The sequence below is a fragment of the Anomalospiza imberbis genome, chromosome 7 (assembly GCF_031753505.1).
Source record: "Anomalospiza imberbis isolate Cuckoo-Finch-1a 21T00152 chromosome 7, ASM3175350v1, whole genome shotgun sequence".
NCBI classification, from domain to species: domain Eukaryota; kingdom Metazoa; phylum Chordata; class Aves; order Passeriformes; family Viduidae; genus Anomalospiza; species Anomalospiza imberbis.
Window position 1 is genome coordinate 20,560,947 of NC_089687.1, and position 26,046 is coordinate 20,586,992.

Here is a 26,046-nt window from a genome sequence, read left to right on the forward strand (position 1 = left end):
AACATGTGGTAACTGGGCACAAGGTTGTTCCTGTGCTGGTGCTATTCAGTGCAAGTAATGCTGCAATGCTAAAGAGTTGTAGCCATGAGTGGTTCAGGATGTGGCAGGATAACAAATACAGAAGTAGATGTGGAATTTGTCATTGAATATTGGCACAATTCATGGTTATTTCTCTATACATTGCTTGGAAATATATATAAAAAATATATATATTATATATAAATATATATATATAATAAAAATCAGTAGCTGGGTTAAAGAGAACAGCCTGATTAGTACTTCCTGTTGAGAAAAGGCAGCTATATCCTGGCTTCCAGTCATCTCTGCTGGGCATCAGCCAGCTGGTCAATGAACGTACACATCCTGCACCGGCTGGACAGCCGGCACACATGAAGCTCTGGAATCATCATGACCCATATGTCAATTGTCTGGCTGATCACAATGCCTGGGGATAAGTGGGTTAAAAAATCTAGGACAGTCTATAGGAAACCAGGCATCACATTTCCAGTAGCTCATGAAACAATGTTATTTTAGTAGTAACCAAGATGTGATGTTTTGTCCCTTGTCAACTAATGTGCACTTAGAAAGCTTCCAGATTTTTCAGCTTGAGAACCTTATGATCAGGTGGTTCCACATGATGGGAGAGCCTCTAAAGTACCTCCGGAGCTCCTGCTCTGGTTTTAATGGGGAGGAGTAATCACTGTTGTAGCTGTAGTGATTTCAGCCAATTGATGCATGTGCATTTCACTTTTCATAGAGGAAAATATGTATCTAGACATGAAGTGATATGAAATAGTTCCAAATTTTCTCCAACTCTTTATTGAGATACTGCCAAAGGAAAGATGTAGAAAAAAATACAGTAAATATTGTCATTAGCACTTGTTTTTTTCCTGGTTTGTTTTGTTTTTTGATTGAGAATGTATTTTCTTCAAATGTTTTTAGTGGATTCTTCTATTTTTCTATTTCTTAATGTATGCTATATTTTTACTTGGATGAAGGAGTAAAAATTATGGCCAGCATATTTTTGAGGAAATATGCTTTCCATTTTAGTTATGCTGCTGTAGCTTCTCCTTTTTAGCCACTCTTTGTGGTGCCAAAGCACTTTCTTATTCTTTATTTATTTTACCCAGGTAAACCTATTTTACAGAAAAGTACATTGGTGATCATAAGATAATTTTAAGGAAGAAAATGAAAGGGTAACCTCCTAATAAACATAAAAACTCTGAAGACCTGGGAGGGAACCGAAATCTGTGAGGACTTCCAAAGTGACGGCCATTCTGTTGTTACAGCTGTGGTTCAGGGGCTCGTTGATCACTCCAACACAACATGTATCTTCCCTCTGTGATGTTCCTATGTTTGTGCTAAAGTGCCAGCTTCTAAGTCAGCACAGTGAATGTTGCAGTTCCTGTTGAGTAGCTTGAATCAGGGAATCTGTCCCGTGCTTAACAGAGTTGTGCTGAAGAGGAGCTAAAGTGGAGGTCACTGTAGAAGCTATGGGACTCAGGTTCCCATCCCAGCCCCTGCTCTGGGGACAATGCTTATTAGTCTGCTCTCGACTGGGACTTCATAATGATAACATAGCTTATGGTGATCCTTATTGCTGTGGTCATATAAGTGGTGTTGCTATCTGGGAAATTATGTTATTGATGTCAGGTTTTTCTCAGCAGTGTTAGGATATTAGTACCAACACCTTGGGAATATCTGTGTAAATGTGTTCCCTGTGCACCTTTAAAACAAGTGCAGTTATAAACAAGAGATTCTTCTGATTGCATATTTATTCATGGTAGTTCTCCTGAAATATACGTAAGATTAAGCATTATGTTAAATATAAATGCAGTTGATTTAATGATAATTTGTTTTTATGTTGGAAGTTGAAAGGCATGATTAATCACATATATATGTGTGATCAGGACTAAACATACTGGTGATTGACATAACCTGGGTGAGAAGCGCTTTGTTGTCATCAATGTGCCATGCAGTGATGTATTTCAAACTACAAAGGAATATAAATTTAAAACCATCAGTTTCTGCAGAACATTGACACCAGTAGGTTATAGTGGTTAATGATGCGACTCGTATAGTTTCACAGTGGAAAGGCTGTATCTTTGATACTTATAGCACTTCTTTAAATATGACTGCATCTTTCACAGTCAAGCTTGGCAAATGTTTGGAAATCGCCATATGATGGAAAACAAAAGTCTTGTCTTTAAAAGTGCTATAATTGCCTATGTTTGCCCGTTAATTTCCTGGTCAAAACAGCATGTAGAGAAGCAAAGACTCTGTTAGTAGAATATTCTAGCAAAGAGATGAAATCTATAGAAATTGATGGATTGTAATAGGGTTAAAGTGTTATTTGGTGATGAACTACTCTACACATCCCGTGTAGAGTCAATGTCTGGTCTTTCCTTCAAACAAATAAACAAAAGACAAGTGGTATGTGTAGTGTATTGTCATCTCTGCACTTCAGGAAGTTTTGGAGATTTATTTACTAGTACTGTGTTCTGTGTTAATAATAAATAAAGGTGCTGCAGCATTGAAGGTGGTTTTGGGGGAGGATGAGGGTTAGGAAGAAACCATAAAAACCTCAAATTCAAAACAGGCGCTTGTTATCAACAATAGAAAAGATGTCTTCATGCTCATAATCATGTTCATATTTGGCTGACAGCACTGTATGGTCAAATACCTCTTAGTCTCATTTGGTTAGATTATCTATATTTGCTTTTAAAATATTTTTGATATTTCATACTGGTTTTGATTGTCATCATAAATTTAATTTTGTGATCTTGTTCTACTTAATAGGCTTTAAAATTCTTGAAACATAAAATTATAGTATTGAGTGGAGGTAAAAAATACGAATAAAGGTATTTTGGATGGAAGCTGCTCTAGGCTGACAAAAGTCATGCTGTGTAATTATTCTACTTTGAAACAGTAACAGAAGAACAACTATGCAAAGGGCATTACTGGACAGGGATGGGGAAAGTTAGTGTTGGTTTTTTTTTTTTTTTTATTAGACCAGCAGAAAAAAGTTTAACTGAAAGCAACACCAAATCCATATGAGACTGGCAAACATGTTTGATATTTTTGATAAGGTACTGAAGAAGGGGCTGTGCACTGCAGTGTTTCTCACTTTGCTCTGACTCCTGTTTTGATTTACAAGTTTGTCTTTTTGTAAGAGACTATCTCTTTGTGTGTAGTGGAGAATAGACTAGAAATGTAATGGTTTTAAAGTTTCTCTAACAGTTGAGCAGGGCCTAGCAAAAATTAACCACAAACTGCTTTAAATTTAAAATTAACCAAAATCTGCTTTATCTTTAAAGAATGTTATTATTAAACAGTAAAGAACAAATACTTTCAATGAGAAATTTGAAATTGGTATTCAAATTAGTGTAAAGTGAAGCTATGAAAATACCTGTGGTCTTATCTTTGATTTCCTGTTAGAAACAGCAGGAAAAAATGCTATTAGAAATAGTTGGAAGAAATATATTACCTACCTCCACTACTTCACTGATTTAAAGCTAACAGGGAAGACCAAAGCAGATGCAAACTTTCTAGGCTTTCCTACATGCAGAGGCAGAGGTCAGTAAACTGGGGCTTTTGAGGTGATACCTTGGGTCACTCTTGAGCAACACTTTTGCATAAAAAATTCTTCAAATTGTCTCTGGCACAAATATGCAAATGGGTTTTTGCTAAAATGTTGTTAATATATTTAACAACACTAATGACAAGATAGACTGACAGTAAATGGCTTGAGACACAGTTTATCCTGTGTATTTGAAATATCAGTTCTTTTCTGAACCTCTGAGAGATTTAGCTTAACATGAGCAACAGGAGGAGAGAGAACTACAGAAGAGATTCATAGAAGAAGATATAAATAGCAGGAAGCTAAAAACAAACAAACTAAATCCACCAAGCCTCCACAGCTACAGAACACCCCCAATACTGTAATCCAAACAATCCCTCTATGCAAGGAAGGAAAAAACCCCAAATCACCCTATGTCATAAACCTGTGTTTCCTCTATTTTAAAGGTATTTTACAACTTAAGTTTTAGATTGTTTTGCTTATTGTAACTCTTTTTGACCTGGAAGAAATAAATCTTTGTTGGCATAGCAGTTTGAAGAGACATATTATAAATTGCATCGACAGTATTTTATCTTCTAAGATAATGTAATTTTAAATGAACTTAAGGAATGACAGTCAATCATTTAATTGGCATTGTTTGCAAGGCAGAATATACACACTAAAGGTTACCATGAGGTCTGCTGCTATAATTGCCATTGACCAAAACAGACTTTTCATTGAATCAGCCCCCTGAGAAATAACGTTGCAAGGTTAAAGGTTACCATTTTTCAAGAAAGATGTCAATAAGGAATGAAGACTGCTTACAGTTTACAGGCTGTCTTGTCTCTGCTGTGCTTGAAGAAAGAGTTAGACCCTTTAATATGAAAAAACCCCTGTGCTCAATACTCATTCCTACAAAAAGCCCACCACCACCACCCTCAAATCCCCAAAACCACAAAGAATTTTGGAGGTGAGAAGTGAAGACATTCAAGTGGCTTTTAAAAGTCTTTACTGCTTGATCACATTTTAATGATTTTAAATTTTTTTAAAATATAAAATTCTAAAGAACTGATAGGGAAAAATGCTGGAAGTGTCATAGCATCCCTTGATATAGGGGCAGCTAAGATTATTGGAGATGCTAAATTCACAGCTATATAAATTTGTGAAGAGAGAGGTTGTGGCAGCTTTTATGTCTTTAACAAAGGCTTTATTGCTCAAAAATATGTTTTCTTCCTTTCATGGTGGGTTCACATTTGGTTACGATGAGAAAATTCTAAAGAGCTATTTACTAGGTATTTTCTAGTGTTGAGGTAAATGCTTGATTGATTACTTGAGGCTAGGATACATAAGCAAGAGAAAATACATACTCTGACCAATGTCCTCTGCAGCCTGAGCATAGAAATATGGTTAAAAATGTGTACATAGGGAGTTACTTCCAGCTTTGAATACAGGGCATTAGGAAAGTGATATGTTGGAGGTCCTTCGACCTTTGTGTAAAACTGTATCCACAGGCCCGGTGCCTGAAACTTTTGTTAATGAACTGAAAAACTTTGAAGTGGCTCCTGGACAATTTTGTGGCATAACTTGACTCACATAAAATGGACAAATCTAAATACTGTCTAAAATGAGACTGTCTTTTCTTGCTGGGTTTTTATTTGTTTTTATACCTTGGGATGAGTGTGATAGTTAAGGAAAAGTGGAAAACACAGCAGAGCAGAGGCACTTCAACACTGTATGTTGAAAACCCTTCCTGCTCCTTCCAAGGAAGGTGCATGATCAGAATGCTGGAGCAACAAAGTCATTTCTAGGCTCTAGTGTCCCCCTTGCCATATTCAGTTGCTTGTCCTCTAGCACACAGGGGTTGTGTCATGCCACCTTATGAAAAGCACAGGGCCACTGCTGCAGCACCGGGCCTCTTTTCTTCTGCCACTGGTCAGAAATCTACATCTGCCCTTTTGTTGTTGCTGTCACCCTTCCTTTCATGTCACCTCCTTCCTTCTCTATGTGGTTTTGTCCACTTTCTGTAGCAGGATAATCTAACACCTAGATAGTGTGGGATAGGAGTTAGCTCTACTGTGACTGGTTCATGCCACAATTAGCACAGAGGCCTCAGATTAGTGTAACAGCTGCTATCTTGGTGAAGAGCAGATGCTTCACTGTGGATCTCCAGAATTAAAAGCACAGCCTCTGTATGGATCTCAAGTGCACTAGCTGTCAGGCTCAAATTCATGTCACATCACAGCTGAGTGAAGGGCTGCATTCCTGGAGCAAACACAGCAGCGGCACCAAATGAGGCCTGTGAAGGAAAGCACAAGTAATATATTTATCTGCAATGTTGGAGAAGTGTGGATCCTTGCACTTTAATCCCTGAAAATGTATATATAAGCCGTATCCAACCTCTCTGTATCTAATTTGATTAGCATTTCAGTGATTGTCAAATTGCTTTCCTTTACCCCCATCTGATTTTCAAATCAACTGCAGGATTCAGGATGTGATAGGGAAGATCTTAAATGTTCACAATGAGCTCAGCTTTTCAACTTTCAGCAAGCTAGAAACACATATGTAAGACAAAACATGGAAGTCCTACAAATTATCAGTGAATGCCTGTGTTCTCTTTTACAGGAAGTACACTTTGGCCAGCACATCCCTCTCAGTACAAAGTTCCTCAGCAGTCTTGCTGGACAGTTTGAAAGTGATTACCTTGGTAACGCCACTTCCTGCAGCCAAGAAAGCTTCAGGCAGCTTGTCTTACTATTGCCTTTGTGCTCAGTGCTCCTAACAATTATAGTGTGAGTCCCTAATTATTCTGCTTCACACAACTTTCCTCCTCCCCTGCTGGAGCTCTTAAAAGGGTGCAGCAAAGTAATGAATAAAGCAGGGATTTACATCTCTGAAATGTGTTCAAAATAAGGTCTTTTATTTTGAACAAACAAAAATGCATTATGGAAAAAAAAGTTTTGATTATCAGCTTCCTGCTGCTACATCTTCCTATTTTACACTAGTGCGCACACACACACACACATATTTTTTTCATTTCCTTTAGATCTCAGGTGGGAATTTGAATATCAAGCCAATTAAGAGTATAATGCTAGAACTACTAGACCCAAAAAGGGTGTGGCTAAGAGGGAGCAAGAGAGAGTCATCGCCTCTCTTTGTTTTTTGAGTTCCTCTCGTGGTCTGGTTTTTGGGTATAGAGCATCCAAAACTGTACAGAAAAGAAACAGTACCTACTTGATGTTTCTGAAAATTGGCTATTAGTTATTCTGCTGCGTTCTGTTCCAAATACTGCTGTCCTGCCTGTCTTATGACAATGAATGTCTTGCAGTGAGTCTTACAAATATTTGTTTGTTCCAGGCTTGTAAAGTTACGGTTTCAAAAGGAGAGCTGAGAGCTGGGAACTGTGCAGAGTTTGTGGTCTTTACCTCAGAGGCAGTAGCAGGATGCTCCTAACTCAGTGCTGGATTGCCCTGCTTCAAGGATTGACATCAGACAGTTTCTTAAGTTAAATTTGAAAATATTGCTGTTGCTTTGCAGTTGAATATAAGGAGCTGTTGTCTTAATAAAAACAAACCCACATTGCAGTATCTCTTGCAACTGAGGAAAATGCTTCTGTGCATTACAGGCCACATTTAAATGGTTATAGTAGAACAAAGCTTTGTGTTTTGGAATCTATTGGAGATATTCCTTGTGGAAAGGAACCTTTTGTTACCATGGGATTGTACTATTTACATAGGTAGTGCCTAGTATAATGGCAAAAAATATATCAGTTTTGTTAGAAAAACATCTTGCTTGTCTTTTGTCTTTATATTATTATGAAGGCAAATGTCTCTGTTAGGGAAACAAAGTTACTATTAAATGCTGCTTTTGTTGTTGATGGAAATTTCACATTCAACAGTGATGTGTCAAGTATGAATGTAAGAGATCTGCTATTCTGTAGTAGCTATCCACGATATATGCCAGTGACAGTGAGGCCAAAAATAATCTGCTGCATGCTGGTCAATATTTACAATTGTTTAGAGAGTTTCAGTGATGGACATTTATATAAATAGTGGTTCATTGTCCCTTAAGTGGATGTCACCTCCTGAGAGACATAATCTCCCAGGGGAAAAAAACAATAATGGCAACCTATAATCAGTCCACAGACTGAGGGACATTCATTTTCTTTTTGTTTCACTGTGAATACCTATTTTGTGTGTTCTGACATAGATTTTTTCCCCACTTTCCTTAATGTATGATTGCCATTGTCTAGTTCATGCTGTTTTTTAGCAGAGTGTGGGGTAGTCGCATTTCACACATCGAGTCCTTCATACAAAGCAGAAAGATACAGACATATGTATATACATTTTTTGTGTGCACAGTTGCAATTGGAAATAAATAATTCTTTTTTTTTTCCCTGTGAGATGAGAAGTCCAATTTTAAAATCAGGACTACACAGTTTAAATGGTAAGATACTAAACATTCGGATGAAATTTAGAACTTGTATGGAATTGTAAACTGCATTGTGAATTATCTTATTCAGAAAAGGTTTGAAAGGGCTGTCAGTATGTTCAGTTCATCCTTAGTAGCTTCTCTGTCTTCTCAGGTCTTCTGCCAAACTCTTGTACAGTGCTGACAAGAGCCGTCTGTGCTCTTTTTCTTCTCTAACCCCGGCATCTGTAAATCACCAGGCTGTTCAGTGTTGAAACCTGCTTACGTAGCACAGCAATAGGTGATACATTTTTGTATGTGAGCATTTATTTAAGAAAGAACAATGTTTGGTTAACAGTGTCTTACTGTGCACTTCAGGAAATTTATATTTACTCTCCTTTGCTGGATTTCTGATAGGTTTAACCCTATGCTGGTCAACTAATGTGCTTCATGTAAAAGAAGTAGTAGCTTCACATTTCATAAATGTTTTTGAAAATATGACCAAATAAGTGTCTTTGCTTCTCAATATTTTTGTGAGACCAAATTAAATTTTGCTTCTGGCTCTCCTTTTTCATTTTTAAAATTAGTTGTGCTGAAACTTCTCCAACAAGCTTCCATTTACACAAGTGAATTTTATTTATAGAAGAGTGGAGTTGGTTCTCCTGCAGGAATGACAAATTTCTTCTGTCAGAAACAAACACATAAGCAAAGTAAAAGAAGGAAAACATCTATTTTGGCTTTCCTTACTAATTAAAGAATGAAAAGGCAAAATATGGGAGGGGAAGGGAGATCACAGTTTGATTTTCTGTTTGGCTTCAGTTTCTGTTTTTCTGGCTCAATGTTAGGAAATCCTCTTCCTGTGCCCCTAGTGTCATGAAAGAGCAAGGAGAGAAATCTTGAGGTCACAGATAACTATGGAAATGGTATTAACTTCAATCAGCAATGAGCAAGTGATTTACAGTGCTCAGGAGAGAGACTGACCAGTTAGACCTAAAAAGCAGAGAGAGAAAAGAACTTTCATGGCTGTTTAAAAAAATTGTCCTGTAACCATCCTTTTTCTCTTATGTTGGGAATGGTTCAAGCTTTAGGAGAATGAATTGCCTCCTGACAAGCTTGCCTGTCAGTCTGTAATGCCAGTAACATCCAGCCCTAAGGCAGGTCATCCTCAGCCTTGTGTACTTGCCATGCTGGGCTGCAGGCCCTCCTTGCCAGCTTGGGGGCTCAATATGTGGGCAAGGCTCTCAGGAAGCAGGACGTGGTTGTTATTTGTATCTGCTTGACTTGCCACGTAACACGCTATGGATATGTGGGTCACTTCTTTCACTCTAGCTTGTTCTTTTCCCTCAGATTCCAGAACTTTAAGATGCCTGAGGATTTCACAAATACATTGCATGAGGAAAAAATTACTCTGTGGATAGAAGATCTATGTCAAAGGTGGGTGCCAAAGAGAGGCACAGTTTCTGTACCTTGTCATGCCTGGGTTTCTTTTGAAATTTGACTTACATTTAGTAACTGAAGAGTCCTTAAAAAAAAAAAAGTAGAGTTAGCAGTTGTTTCTTTTTGTATACCTGTCTCTGTGTGTGTAATTAGTTTTGTTTAAAGCTACTCAGGAAATTATTATTAAACAAAATTTAAACCAAAGTAAAACATGTTTATGACTTGATTATATACAGAAGCCTCTGGAGCACAGCAGAAAGTGACAGAATAAATAGACAAGAATGAGACTGGATTGATAAATAGCAGTATTTGAAAGAATGGTAGTTTACAATTGTTTTGTGTGGCCAGGTTTTGATAGCTGGGGTGGCTTCTATGAGAAGCTGCTAGAAACTTCCCCCGTGTCCGACAGAGCCAATGCCAGCTGGCTCCAGGATGGACCTGCCGCTGGCCACGGCCTCAGCAGTCAGGAATGATAGTAACGCCTCCCTGATAACATTTTTAAGAAGGAAAAAAAAAGTTATTCCACAGATGTAATTGGGGCCAGAGAAGAGCAGAGTGAGAATATGTAAAAAGAACAGCTCTGCAGAAACCAGGGTCAGTGGAAAAGGAAAGGCAGAAGGTGCTCCAGGCACCAGAGATGAGATTCCCCTGCAGCCAGTGATGCGCACTATGGTGAAGCAGCTGTGCCCCTGCAGCCCATGGAGATCCACAGAGATGCAGAGATCCACCTGCAGCCCATAGATGAGTCCCAGGCCAGAGCCAGGTGGATGCTCAAGAAAGGGCTGTGAACCTGTGGGAAAACGCGTGCTGGAGCAGGCTTCTCACAAGGACCTGCACACCCATGGAGAGAGGAGCCCACACTGATGCTGGTTTCTTGGTAGGATTTGTGACCTTTTGAAGGACCAACACTGGAGTAGGCTGGTCTTGAAGGCCTGAACTCCATGGAATAGGGACTCACATTGCAGCAGTTTTTGGAGAACTGTTGCCTGTGGGATGGACTCACATCAGAGAAGTTCATAGAGAACTGTCTCCCATGGAAGGGACCCCATGCTGGAGCAGGGGAAGGACTCCTCTCCCTGAGCAGTGGCAGAAACAATGTATGATGAACTGCCCATAACGCACATTCCTGTCTACCTGTGCTGCTGGAAGGAAGGAGGTAGAACTTGGGAAGGAGAGGGATGAGGGACAGTGGTTTTAAAGTTTATTTTACTACTCACTACCCTGCTCTGATTTTGTTAGTAATAAATTCTCCAATTTGAGTCTGTTTTTTCCATGATGACATTTGGTGAGTGAGCTCTCTCCAGACCTCATCTCAACCCCTTCATTATATTTTCTCTCCCCTATCCAGTTGCAGAGGGGAGTGATAGAATGGCATTGGTAGGTGCCTGGCATCCAGCTGGGGTCAACCTACTACAACACTTAAGAATTGTGTTGTGTATATAGGACTAGGCTTTTCTGTGGGGCTCACGTGATATTTATGCTTGGCCATGTGAGGCTGTCAGTATCTTGGTATTGGGAGCACTAGGGCCTCTCAGCAAACTTATAAGTGGACAATGCGCTATCCTGCATGACAGCTGAGGGACAGGCAAATGTAATTTATTCAAGGTTACTTAGGAAGTCCTCAATTCCTGTGACAAAAGTACTCGACTTAACATTTTGTTACAGTGCTGGTAGATTCCTCTAACTGCCACTCTGGGGCAAAATAGCAAAATAGCTCTGTAGGTTTTCAGATTTTTGGAGAGTGAAATGGTACATTTAGAAGGACTCCTGCAGAGGATATCTATTTGAGTTCATAGCAGCAGACAGGTCTAGAGGAGGAATCAGTCTGCAATACACAGTCACAGGACTCTCTGGAGTCAAGTTAATAGCTTCAGTCCTTGAATGTCTATTTCTTGAATCCACTCTCCACTCATCTGCAGGAATTCTTGTTACCGCTGCAGCATGAGGGATTGTCCTGTTTGGTGCTGTAGTTATCATTATCACTTTGCATCTGTAGAAAAACTCTGTGGGTCTTGTTTCAGAAATCTCTCTTGTACAGCAGGTAAAATGTAACCATTTTTATAACAGTTACAGTTGAAAAAATAGTATTAATATGTTTTGGAAACTGGATTAATAACTTACCTTTTCTCTTTATGTTTTTTTGATCACCCCATTAACACCAAGAAATTCCCATTGCAACATGTTGATGCATGACTCATCCTAGGATATATCCTCTATTGGGTTGTGGCCCTAGATGAGACAGAGAGGTATCTTATAAATGGCTTTTATCAATAAATTAAATTACCTCGAAGGCAATATTCCTACACTTCGCCAGTGAGTTGGGTTTTTTGTTTGTGTTGTTGCTGTTTTTGTTGCTTGTTCTATTTGCCCTCCATCTTTCATACTAAAGGAAATGCCAATGACAAATAGTTTTGGGCAATATTCTGTTTCTGGTACTGCTTGAATGTCGATAATATTTCTCTGCAATGCAGCCTCAGGGATTGTCATATCCCCCACCCAGTGGCTTGCAAGGAATGCGTTGGATAATGACAAGCTGCAGTGCACTGTGCTCGGAGAGCTAATGAGGTGCTTTGTTCTTGAGCATCAGTATATATTTCATCTATACCTTTCAGATAGAGGAGTTTTAACTGACATTGTATGCATTTAAAAGGAAGTGAATTTCTGACGCAAGTGTAGGTACTGCACTGACTCTAATGATTTCATTATGTTCTCCAAACTCAGCATCAGGCTGTCCTTAGGGGAAGCAGATGTTTTGAGTGTAGGGTAGGGAATCACCAAAGAAGATTGAGGATGCCCTTCTGAAAGGGGGTCATAAAGATGCCATGACTTGTTAGAAGGAACAAGGGTATTATACATGCTCAGACATGTCTTTATAATCCTTTCCTTGACACTAAGTACCTCTACTGAATGCTAAGGCTGCATTTCTATGTCATGAATGTAATGATACAGTAAATGTGTAGGAAATAAAATTTCAGTCTTGTCCTTTTCTGCTTTTGCTACTTATTTTAAAAAATGTAATGGAAATAGGGATACATAACCTTCATTTTTAAAAAGGGGAAAAAAAAAAGAAGACAACAAGGACTACAGTATAGATAGCCTTTCCTCATTGCCCAGTAAGATCATGGAGCAGATTCTCGTGAAAACTGTGCTAAGGCACATGGAAAATAAGGGGGTGATTGGTGACACGTAACATGCCTTCACTAAGGGCAAGTCATGCCTGCCAAATTTCGTGGCCTTCTACACTGGGGTAACAGTGTTCTTGGGTAAAAGAAATGAGACTGATGTTATTAATCTGAACTTGTGCAAAACATTTGACATTGTCCTGCAAGACATCCTTGCCTCTAAACTGCAGAGGCATCACTCCATGAATAAGAAATTGGCTGGATGATTGTGCTCAATGAATTGTAGTCAACAGCTCAATATCCAAGTGGAGTCAGTGATGACTGGTGTTCATTAGGATTTGGTATTGCAATTTAACATCTATTGGTGACAGGGACAGTGGGTTTGAGTGCACCCTCAGCAGGTTTGGTGATGACACCAAGCTGTGTGGTGCAGTTGACATGCTGTATAGAAGGGATACCATCCAGAGAGACTTTGACAGGCTTGAGAGGTGGGACTGTGTGAACTTCATGAAATTCAACAAGGCCAAGTGTAAAGTCCTGCACCTGAGTCGGAGCAATTCCAAGCACAAACATAGGCTGGATGAAGAATGGAGTAAGAGTAGCCTTAGGGAGAAGTACTTGGGTGTGTCAGTTGACAAGAAGCTCAACGTGAGCTGGCAATGTGTGCTTGTAGCCCCAAAAGTCAACCATATCCTGGGCTGCGTGAGCAACAGATCAAGGGAGATGATTCTCTCACTCTGTTCTGCTCTTGTGAGACTCCACCTGGAGTACTGTGGGCAACTCTGAGGGCCCCAACATATGAAGGACATGGACCTGCTGGGGCAAGTCCAGAGGAAGGCCATGAAGATGATCAGAGGTCTGGACCACCTCTGCTATGAAGACAGACTGAAAGATTTGGGGTTGTTCAGCCTGGGGAAGAGAAGGCTCTGGGGACACCTTAGAGCTCATTTCAGTACCCAAAGGGGCCTACAAGAAAGCTGGAGAGGGACTTTTTAGAAGAGCATGTAGTGACAGGACAAAGGGAAATGGCTTCAAACTGAAAGAGGGTAGGTTTAGAGGTAGGAATTAGGAATAAATTCTGTGAGAGTGGTGAGGCACTGGAACTGTTTGCCCAGGGAAGTTGTGACTGCCCCATCCCTGGAAATATTTTATCTGAGAATTTTTTGTAACTGTGTGTAGATACAAACTTGCATGTGTTGTTATGCACTTGTACTGCGAGGTCAAGATTTACGAAACAGTGGGGTTTTTATCTATCTTATCTTTATTTTCCTGTGCAGCTCAGCCTATTGGATAGTTTTACCTTTGCCAGAATACAAAAGGTGTCTGCAGAGTTCTTGAGCTTTGGAGCAAGGCTGGGTAGGTTATTTTTGACAATGCTTCACAACCCCAAGAAAAATCTCAACAATGTAAAACTTTCTTTGCATGTCTAAGTCAAACTGCAGCTTTGCCTCCCTCCAGATTGATACAAATGACATGGACTTATTTATTTGCACTGCTGTATGTTCTCATCACTCCTTCCCTATGGGAGTCACATGGTGGAAATAAAGGTTGCTGCCTTGAAGTACAGGTGCTCTGAAAGAAGAGTTGTGGTTTTTGTGTTACAACCACGTAAAATATTTCAGTGTTTCTTTTTAGCCCCTGCGCTGTTCCTTCCTCCTGTTCCTCTGTTGTGCTGCCATACACTGCTCTGTCTTACCAGGAAGCAAATTAAATCCAGTGTTAATAACATGAATAATACTACTGCTTGGATATATGACAAGTAGGAGATAAGGAATGGAGACTAGGGTGCCTTCAGCCTTCTGGTAAATCTCTGCACTGAATCTGAGTTACAGAATTTGTTAGTTGCTTGGAAAATGTCTCCTGTGTCTGTTGCTGACTGCCTTCATTATTAAGATCTGCTTTTAGAAATCAATGTTAGTGTGGTATTTCAAGGTGATCTAGAATCCACATGCAGACTATGATTTTGCTTCAGCTATGTTGCAGACACATTAGTGCAGATTAAATAGAAGAAGATAAAAGGCAAGTTGATGCAATCACATTTTCAGGACAATAGAAGTGAGAGTGATCAAAGGCAAGAACATGGCTGGGTCACTCTGCTAGAGTATTCCTCTCACTGTGTTCACCTGAACTGCTCTTAGCAGTTTTCCAGGCTCTTTGTAGCAGGAATTGGAAGCATGCCCAAAGAAGGTATTGTGCCATTACACATTTTTATTTACTACTCGACAGCTAAGAACCAAAGAGCAGACCTTGTACTTTAATGTGTGGCTGACTTACCACACACCTCTATAAAGTCCTCTCATCAGTAGGAGTTAGACTTCAGCTAGTCCTGAGGTCTGAGATATTAAGTGCCTCTTTGGTACATGAGAGATCTTTTGAAGCCTTTGAAGCTACTAAAGGCAAAAGCACCATCAAACTTCCAAATTGTAGGGTTTGTATAATGACCCATTAGAGAAAATAAGAAAGTTAGGAAGTAACAGGGAAATGTCTGAGATCTACAACTGCTCCTTCTTGAACAAATACTGTTACACAGCAGAACCTCAGTTTTCTTCCCTGCCAAGGATGGGGTAACTACTTTAATATATAGAATGCTTTAGGACTGATAGCTGAAGGGGACTGTAGAAATGTTTGGATTAATTACTATTTATCATGGTACTACTATTATGGTTACCACTGCTATAATCTGATGTAGATTCATTTATGTAATGAAATAATTCTCTTTTCAGTTAGAGATTTGAATAGCAGCTTAAATCTGTTGAGACAATGTAGAAACTTGTGACTTGCTATATTACAAACCTGTTGCTGTCCTGGGTTTTTGTGAGAATTGCTTAGTGAAGTGATGCACTCTAAATTTGAATAGCTGATCTGTTTGGGTTTTTTGAGAAGCACTGAAAACTTGGATGTACACAGGTGTCAATATTTTTTTAACAGCTATAAAATGAGTTTACTTAATGATGTATACCTATAGTCAAGACCGTAGACCACTCAGCAGGTATGGAAGAGACATTGGTAAATCACTTGAGGGATGAAGTGCCAAATATTACAACTCAAAAGAGGCTCAAGACAGACCTTGGGGCTAAAAAGGAACTTGTGGTTTACTCAGATCTTTCCTTACAGAAACTGTAGAAGCCAGTACTTTTTACAAGAAGGAAAGGATTGATGGTCAAAGGTGAAATGACACAGGGAAAAGGTGAAGTGCTGCGTGATATATGGTAGCCACCCAGAGCACACTTAGCACCAAGGGGTGCAGAGGTATCATGCTTCTGGCATTAGCCATGGACAAGGGTGGCTAGTCTGTTTTTGAGCCAGACATCTACAGTTTTTTTAAAAGATGACCCACCATACTGTCATTTTGCTCTGTCCAGGGAGACAGTTTGCTTCAGAATTGGTTTGAATAAAGACTCTAATGCCCAGAGAGAGAAAAATCACCTCTCTTTTCATCTGAGATGCAGTAGATTGGTTTTGTGACAGTTTGAATTTTTTTTTAATGTTGGTTTTCATTATTACTCTGCCTACCTATTTTGTATGGTGTTTGGAGGTATTAATAAATCATAGAAGCATTGTAATTTCAGATGGGTTTGGTGAGGCATCCAGCATGTTAGTGCCTGTGAGCCGCTGCTTGTGATCCAGCCAGCCACAGGATCACTGCAGTCTTGCATAGGAATAAATAGGTTTACCTTCCCGTATCTTACATATCTGCTGAGTGGGTCAGTCTGCCTTCTTTCTTTCCCTGGCTTCCTTCCAGCTTTCACTCTGCTGTGCCTTTAAAGTGCACTAGAGAGGGTATAATACCAGTTTTACAGAGCAAAAGGAGAAGAGGTGAAATGACTTGACCATCTTCAGGAAAGAAGTAAAGCAAGAGACAGAAAACAAATTCATTAATTCCCACATAGAGTCAGCACAATCCCCACTCTGACACCTCCTCTCTCAGACTTTTACTATTTCTTTCCCATAGACATTTGAAAAAGGTTTCAGGACTTTGTGCTTTCTTCTGCACTGCTTGACCTCAGTGTTTTCCTGTAGAAACCAGAGTGGTTTGAGATACTTAGATCCTTTAAGCTTTAGCTGCCTTTTTTTCTTTGTTTAGCTACAATTTAAATACCAGCCAAACTGCGTCAGAATTGTTATTTACCATGACTACTTCAGACTACCTTCATCTGCTTTCTTGCAGGCTAATAGAGCTGCTGGAGAGCGAAGTCTAGTAATGCAGTTTCCTTTTCAGGGTAGATTTCATTCCTGCTCTTAACCTGTTCACCTCCTCAATTAGCTGTATCTGTGAAGCCATGTTTCCCATTTAAGATTAAAGACTTCAGAGGTTACTTCTGTTACACTGGATGATAATAGAAAGCTTTCATTGCACAGGTTACCAAAGGTGTTTTCAGCAAATGTGCCAATATCTCTTTGCAGAAGAAGCTCAAAATGGACAGAAGTGATAGGGGAGAAGGAGTTTTCCATCTGTAGATGGCTTACAGACCAGGGATTGGTCAATTATTTTGTGGAAGAATTACTTGAAGGTGGCAGATAGTACTTTTTTTTTTCCTCCTCAACAATGTCTAGAAAATAAGCTGTATAAATTCCCTGAAAGTAGGAGCAGATTAGATTCACCAAATTCAGAACTTTGGTCTTTATGCACACTTGTTCCACAGTTCCGGATATTTTGAATGTGAGTGCCTGACATCCCTAACTCAAATGAAATGTTGCAACTAACAATCAGAGCATGCAGCAGTCAAGAAACTAACAGGCTGAAGTGCAGCTGTCGTAACCTCAGAGCCTGTCACTTTGAACAGAAAATAGGCACCTAAAGCTAGAAATTGCCTGATCAACCTAGCATCTGTGCTGATGCACACGTGTGTCTCTAAATGTTGTGGTGCAGCATTTTCTAGCCACTTTTTTGGCAAATTCTAATCATCTGAACTTTTGAAAGAATTTTTATATTTGGGTGTTAGCTACACAGTGGAGTGATACATTTTGGGTTTAGATGTTTTAAAAATAATTTTTGGCTCAGTTAAATGCTGTCTTCTACTTCAGACTCTATGTGTATGAATTAGTGTACCTTTTTAATGCATAAAAATGGCTTAATAGTTAAATGTATTCCTTCCATGTAAATCAAGTACTTTATTTGTCTTTTTTATTGATTATTGTTCAGAGGGCAGAAGAAAAAGGGAATAATAAAATCTCCATTTTATGTTTAGCTAGTTATCCAAAGCACTTTGCTTTGTCTAAAAGCTTCATGCTTTTCACTAGCAAGATCCCTCAATCATAACTGATCTTTAGACATGATTTCCAAGAATTACTTTACAGGCAACTCTTGATAGTCATTTAAGAGATTTCTCCATCAATTTTAACTGATATTTATAACCTGGAAAAGAAAAAATGATAGTTGAAGAGCTCTTTTTCACTTCTACAGTATAAATGTGACATAACTCATTCTTTCAGTGTTTATGCTGTGGGTTTTTTGTTTGGCTTGGGTCTTTTTAATCTTTTGCTAAAGTAAAGCAGAAGCAGTATAAACAAGATTTCTAGGCAATGCAGTGAAGTTCAGTGTTTTACTGCAGTGATTAACTTAGAGTGTTCTATCATGTCTGACTGTATCGTGCACTGATTTCCTTTCATTCCCAGATGTGAATTCTTACCATACCCTTTGCCTCTTCCACCCTCTCCAATTATGTCAGCTAAAGTAAAATTTCTAGAATCAACCATATTGTTTCTTGATTGTTCTAAAGAAAAATCAGAGTCTCCCTTCTCACATGTTTGGGGCACCTCAAATAAATAGCAGGTCAAATTACTAATCTATTAGCTCTTTGTCTGCCATGGTATGCACAGTTAGTCATGAAATATTCATGCAATTCAGAAGAAAGCTTGGGGAAGGGGGGTGGTGGGGGGGAAGGCAGCTCCTGAAATAAAACCACAGTATCCTAAGGTCAATCAGCTTGCTGCTTTTAGATTCAAGCGCTGGTCAAACCTTTCATCCTAGAAACTTTGCCCAAGAATTATTTACTTTCAGCTGTTGAGCTTGTTAAATGATTACCTAAGTCTATAGTGTGCTTTTTTTTCTTCACAGGAAGGCTTTTATAAATGACTTTTTTTTCCCTAAAGGATTACATTTTTACAGTACATGGTTCTCTATATATAAGCTTTTCACAGAAGTCCTAATCCGACTTCAAATTAAATCCATTGGTAACTCCTGTTGACTTCAGTCAGAACAGCAGTGTGCCTGTCTGTCTTCATGCATTTAAAGAAAGTTCATTCAGCAATAGAAAGCACATTCAATGATACATAGTTATAAGATTACTGGGTTTAAAAGAACATGAAGTTGCATACACACATAAATCCAAAAGAAGATGTACAGTAGTTGGGCTTCCTACCCCATCTTCTCACTTAGCCTTGGAGAGTAAGTAAATCCACAATAAAAGAGGAGGTAATGTAAATTTTGAATAAAAAAGAAAAAAAATAACCCTGTGATATATCTATGGAAAACCTATGCTAATATTATGTTCATTATTATAATATCACAGTGCCTTCTTCTATGTACTAGGAACACTCTTTCTGTTCTTGTGCTTTCTCATTAGTGTGAAAAATTTGTAAGTCACAGCTTCAGTTTGAGGGTGATTTTTCCTCTTTAAATACATGAATGTGTTAGGGAAGGTGAGAAGAATCCAGCTTGTAATCTGAAGCAAAAGGTGACAAGGTTGACTCCAAGGCTGGTTGAAGGAAATTAATCTCACAGATTCAGGCTGATGCTTGTAGAAGCTCATGTCTTTTTCCGTTATTTCAGATGAACAAAGGGTTGTCTGTCATTTTTATTTCAGCACCTCATTTATTTTGATTTAATCTGGTTAAAAGTTTTGGAAACCTTGCAAATTACCACCTGAGGCTCTGATTTTATATGTATTTGTTTATATAATATTTATACATTATGTAAATATTTATATAAATATTTAAATATACGTCTTGATTTTGTATTTATATTATGTTGTTATGCACAATGCAATGACTTGTTGCCACTTGCAGGTGTTTAAACATGTCTGGATTTTTGACACAGCTCAAGACAGAAATTACTTTCTTACTCACGTTGGAGACTCAGACTAATCAGAAACACTGATTGAGGATACATTAAATTGTGGAGTCACAGGGTATTGGCTAGAAAGAACATTTAGTCCAATATCCCTCTCAAGGCACAATAATCACTGTGCCTGCCGTAGTTTTGTCTAAGTGTAGTCTGAAAACCTCCAAGAATGACACTTTAACCTATTCCAGGTTCTCCAGGGTGGCTTCTTGCTGGAGATATTTTCCCCCAAATATCCAGCCTGAATCTCCTAAGCCTCAATTTCCAGTTGCAGTTTGTTTTCCCACGTTACACTATTGGTTACTAATTTAAGAGATTAACTCCATAACTGCCCTTGAAAAAGCTGTAGGCTGCTAGAGCCTCCTATTGTCTCTAAATAAGCCTAGACTAAACATATTGGAAAGAACAAAATAGTCTGTAGGCAAATTTTATTATAGTAGAAAATATATTCTGTGGCACATGCCACATATACCCATCACCAGTGGCTGCTGAAGCAGATGAATCATAGTAGAATGGAAGCATGATCCATAGCGCATGAAATTTCCATTGGCTGCCAGCCAGCGTTTTTCTTGAACAATTTAATGCTCCACCCTGTAGCAGGATACCCTGCCCAGCAGCAGGATCAGGAAGTGAGACATGGTTTTGTTTTTTGAAAAAGAGCATTCACTGGCATGAAAAGAAAACTTGTCTAAATTCAACTAACTTTGTGCATCCTCCAGCAGAACTTACACATTCCCATAACCTGTTCATTTTTAGTTAATGGTATGTGCAGCCCTTCAGTCTCACTCCTAGTTAAAGATGGAGGAATCATGGGGAAATGAAGTCTGGTGTTGGATCTACTTACCTACTTTCTTATTTCTGAAGAATCTTATTAAACACCTTCACATTACCCATCTGCAGATAGCACCTACATTATTGTTGCTGCGATGTTTATGGCAAAGTAGAAAGTAGTTCAGTAAAGTCACCAAAACTCTGCTTTAAAAAGATTTGCCACATAACATGTCATGTCACCAGACCAGTGTAATTTTTTTGTCCTACTGAAAATGCCAAAGAGGTAAATGCAGTGAAAATTTAGATATTCTGAAGTGTTAAATTTATCTCAAAATACTGCACTGCATTAAAATGCTGAAATGAAAAAAAATTGCAGTCTGTCTTTCTCTTAGAAAACTGATGCTGGTGAAAGAAATGTTTTCCGGGTTATTTAGATACTGCTTTTTTCATGTAACAGAGTTGTTCCTTTCTTGTACCATTGCGTTGACTGTGCTTTGCAGTAAAGCATGCATGATATTGTATTATGCAATTTAGGATTTTTAATAGGAAATGTAATTTTTGTTGTGAGGATATGGAAAAAACCATGGTACACTTTAAAAAGATTATTTTGTTTGTGGTTATACAAACGATTTCCTTCAAGAAGAAGCAGGCTTAGGATACTGTAAAAGAGTATATCTGAGTTGACTCATAAACTAAGCTGCCGTTGACTTCAAAAGTGCTGTGCATGCTATTTCCTCACAGTCATCTGCTGTGATACTAAAATAAAGATGAGGTGCCATGCAGCCCATTGAGGTCACAAAGTCCATTGCTGTTCTCAGTTGCACATGATACTGGATAATGGCTGCATCAATCCCTGCCGTTGGGGAGGTTGTGGGGAGACCTGCATGACAGTCCCTGTGGGAGCCTGCAAGGCTCAACTTACTGCAGAGTAGGACACTCTGCCCCTGGATGCTGCTGCTGGCACACTGAGTCCCAGGCCCTTGTGCGGACTGTCTCACAAAGCTGGATGGATCCTGCTAGTGAAAGATTGCAGATCGAAACACGAATTCTGCGGTTATGTCACACAGTGAGCTCTAAAACAAGGATTATTTTGTGTATTGTCTCAGAAGCATATCCTGCAAAGCTGAGATGCTGCTTTCTTTGCAGTGCTAGCTTTTATTCCACCTGTATAGAAAGCCATCTCCACTTGTAAGTTCTGTTTAAATATTTGGAGATATGCTGCTATGGGATGCGGACTCTTGACTCCTGTCAGAAGCACTAGGAGAATTGCTGGTGCACATGCATAGAAAATTTCTGCCTTATTGTCATAAATAAATAGAAACCCACCACGTATTGTCAGGGATTTATGTGTTAATCATGACATTTCTCAGATGAATCTGGTCCATGGCGACATATTTACAAAGAAGTATTAAACCTACAGATGAAGACAGGAGCACAGTTAATGATTGTAATGATTCTTTTCATTTGTGGTTGGGATTTGGAAAGGTCACGCTGATAGAAAATTTACTAAATACTTCTATACTTCCCTTCCTTGTCTTAGATGATTTTTCTCTGTTAAGAGGTGAAAATAGTAGAATATTGAACTTGGGAATATAGGTCTATATTCAGTGCTTGATGTTATTACAGAATATTGAGAAATTGTTCTTTAATGTTTCAATGGTCAAGTCTAAAATCAAAACTCTGCAGTAGAGATGAGAGATATGACTTACTTTACCAGCTTTTCTATTAATTTGAAGATTTCTGATACTGCTGAGGTCTTTGCAGTTTTGCCATCTGTAAAGCAAGAATAATGATAGTGGTTACCTTGGCAAGGTATTTTGACAATAATGAACATAAAGAGTTATTGAGAGCTGGGTTTTTATTTTCAGATAAATATTACATTCAATTTATTTTTATTTTGCACCAAATTAATACATTATATTTGTAAATTTTGCAACTTTTCTTTCTCTTCTGATGGAATAATTTTCATTTACAGTTTTCAAAAGGTATTTCATTTTAATAATTAGAATGCTATTTTGCTTTTGTTTTCTTTTTTAAATTTGCCTCTGGTGGATTCTAGTCAGTACATGTTTTCCTGTACTTATGCTTTCCTTTAAGGAATAACAATGGAGACAGCAGGTGTGGCGATTGATTCTGGTGATTGATTGACTAGTTAAGTGCTGATGTCTCTAGGAGGAGTTAAAGCCATTTTTATAAAATTGAAAATGAAAGAAAATTATAAGGGGTGGATTTTTTAGTGATTGAGACAGCTTTTGCTTTGTATTGTTAGAAAATGAATTTCCTGCACAGTAGCAATTAGATTTCTTGAATTATATTATCATTCTATTCAGTTTAATATTATAGTTGTCACTTACATAATGAGCCTTCTGTATGGAGCTTTGATACACCAATCCTTGCTATTGCACACAGGGAACATGAAAGAAATAAGTATCTACGTCTAGATTTCCCTGCTTGCCCTGTAGTCTGCACAGCAAGTTTTCAGATCCAAATAATGGAACTGGCATGATTTCTAAAATGGTAAAAGATGTCCTTACTGCTGACTACCAGGGAGCAACATCAACTCTCTGGTGGCATGTTCTTGTTTTTACTGCTTTGTCTCTAGTTATAAATTCTGACATCCACACTGACTCATACTGGGAAATATCCATAGTTTTATGCTTTTATTTGCTCAGATATGTTTGTGTTTTGGTGTTCAATTTTTTAACTTATACTGTAGACAAAATATGAATAGATTTCTCTAGCATGAAGATATATGGTCACAATATGAAAAATGGGCCATGAGACAGGCTATTAAAAGGTAAATGAGAGACAAGGTTTAGCAAGTATCTAGTTAGTGCTGTGCTACCTTTGCCTTTAACTACCTTTCCTTTGGGGAAGCCTCAGATTTGTTGCAGTTGGGAGTTTTTTTTAGCCTCTCAGCCATGTCACGCCATTGAAGGGAAATAAGTCAGTTCCAAATTGGTGCAGGCAGATAGCCCAATTTCATCTCAAAGCCGGATGGAGCTGTGTGCTGTGATACACATGAATTTCCAGGATGGCTGGAATCAGGGAACTGAAACTACATTAGCAGGATTAGAAACCTTTTGGAAAGAGTTTTTTCTGGAACAGAGCATGTTCAGTGCAGATGAATAATGCTAGTGCCACTTGGAAAATTATGAAGAACAAACCTGTAGATAGGACCAACCCAAGTCCAGTACCATTCATAAATTGTCGAGGAGTATACCAACTGGCAGTAAAATGATCCCTTATTCCATCCTCCAGACCTAAGAAAAAGTAAAAAAAAGTTCCCAAATGTAAAAGCAAATTTAGTAGTAAATTTGCAATGTAGTAGTTTGACAGAAAACTTCTGTGATAAAAGAAGTGAAAATTATGTACCCTGTGTGAATTACACTATAATGCTCTCAGCAAGGTATGTGTATCCCCAGTCAGGTGCACTAAGAGAGATGTGCATTTGTGTACTTTGCATACTTAAGCATTTGCATACTAAGCATTTGCATACTTACTTCTAACCATCCTTTAACTTGAAATATTACTATTTCTGTCTACTTTAGTGGAACAGTGGCATATTTTAAGATACGCATGTTTAAGATTTAGATTGTTTCTGATCTGCTTCCTACAAAATAAACAGACCAGTCTCCTTGGTTTGGGGTTTCTTTGGCCATTATGCCATGCTTGCTCAAGGTAATCAGCAATAGCAGTGTCTGAAATGGGTTCCTGACAATAGCTCACTTCCCAGCCAGCTCCAATTTAGGCAGGTCTTTGGTATGTTTCCTGTTATGACAGTGCCTGGTTATTTCCTTTTTGTGCTTATTAGGACTTGCATGCTTAATGAAATTATACTCTTTAGAGACTCCAAAATGCATAGCAGTTTATATCTGGTATTGTTTTGGATGATCCACAGAGTTTCTCTTTGGTTTGTTTCCAAATGAAATTGTGCCAATTTTGCATGTCTGCAGTTTTGCAGACCCGGCTGCGTCATGGAGCACCAAAAAACCTGGTGTGTCTCCCCTCTGCAACAGGGGCACTGTGGGAAAATGGCAATGTGGAGACCTCATGAGGGGACTTTGTTGCCTGGCAAATGTCTGAGGGTCTCTCTTCCCTGTTTGCGTGGTAGGAAGTTGGAGGAACACTCCCTGAAGTGGCTGTGCATGGCCACTGGCATGTGCTCTTGCAGGCACATGGTCTTTCACCAGGGGACACCTTTTCTCCAGTCAGGGGTACAGTGGTGCTTTGCAGATTTCAGGCATCCACTTGCCCTCCACAAGCTTACATTCGCTGGTGTCTTCCTCATGCACCAGATGGCTGGTGCTCAGAGATACAGATGAAGGATGGGTTCAGCTGCAGCATGAGGGATTTCAGGAAAATCAGGCACTTAGGTTGAGGTTTTGTCTTGTGGTGTGTTTTCTTTTTATTATTGTTTTCAATAGTTGGTTTTGTACCCCCCTCCCCCCGCCACTCCCCTGAGGCACTGGTTCAGTCCCTGCTGTCAGTCCTCCCTCATACCTACCCCTTGTTCCAGGGGATTCCTTGTCATTTATGTATCCCTTGCTGCCCCATTGGTTTAGTTAGACTGTTCCCTTCCCCAGGAACTCCCTGTTGGTTAGAACATTGTAATCCCTGCCTTATGTTCCTCCCCTGCATCTGCGATTGGTTCCTAGTCCCAAGCTCCCCCCTCATCCTGTCCCTTAAAACCCACTGTCCTGCTTGTGTCTTGGTCCTTGCCCCTGCTGTGTGTTTGAGTTATGGATGCTTTTTGTTTCACCCTTTTGGCATAATAAACGCTCCTCAGATAAGCAAGCAAGGCCCATCTCATCTTTTCTACATTGATCGTTTGCGACTGCTTAGGCGGTTCGGGGTCCCGGGAGAGCTGTTGAACCCCCCTTCTGTCGCTCCCACCCAGCGCACCACTGCGTGCTGCTGCTGCACCGCAGCAGTTTTGCTTGGGCATTAAAAATAATGGTGTTTGTGCTTGAGGAAATAGGCTTGTTGGCTTCAAAGGCGTCTACTTAGTCCCATTATCTGCAAAATGATTTCTGTGTTTGTATGAAGAGCACGTGACATCTTGGAATGTTACAGTATTTTTAATAGAGAGTGGGACAGTGTATAAATAAAAGGAGTAATTGAAAAGTCCACAATGTACCTGCCAAATCAAATCGGATTTTTTTTCAGCCATTATCTAAGAATTATTGGTAGATGTGCTAATGCCTGATGGAGGGACACTGTCTTCATGGACGTGAATAATAGTGACCACAAATGGAAACGAGCAAAATGCCCTTCCGTAAGTGTGGTGCAGAAATTATTTTCAAATCAAAAGGCCATTTTGTTAAACCAGCTAGTCAGGATGTAATGTTTCACAGTAACTTCTTGTTTAGCAGCAGATTCTTTTTATGCTAAAATCATTGTTTCATTCATGACTCCTAGCCTTATATGAATGAACCCTTTCCATTTCATCTACTTGCCTTGCAGCAAAATAACTTCATTTTAGATTTTTAAATAAATGTCATCTAAAATGAGTGTTTAATTAAATAATAAGGATCTCCGTAGCTCAGCTGTTGGAGATCAAGTTCCATTTGGCTGCAAAAACTTTACAGACATTGCTTAGCAAAACATACTTTATTTTTATAAAGGCATCTGGTATTTCTGGACACAACATTCTCTGCTAAATCTGACTGACAGTTTTTTTACTG

At 39.0% G+C, this 26,046-nt stretch overlaps 1 protein-coding gene across 1 annotated transcript in view; it reads left to right on the forward strand.

The window, feature by feature from the left end:
- LOC137477568 (uncharacterized) overlaps positions 1-7,408 on the forward strand; it is a 36,234-nt gene extending 28,826 nt beyond the window's left edge. Inside the window, exons 3-4 of the mRNA XM_068196792.1 lie at positions 6,182-6,348; positions 6,914-7,408. Coding sequence (XP_068052893.1) covers positions 6,182-6,348; positions 6,914-6,947 — 201 coding nt within the window. The 3' untranslated portion in view covers positions 6,948-7,408. The remainder of the gene's footprint in view (positions 1-6,181; positions 6,349-6,913) is intronic.
- The last annotated feature ends 18,638 nt before the right edge of the window (positions 7,409-26,046 follow it).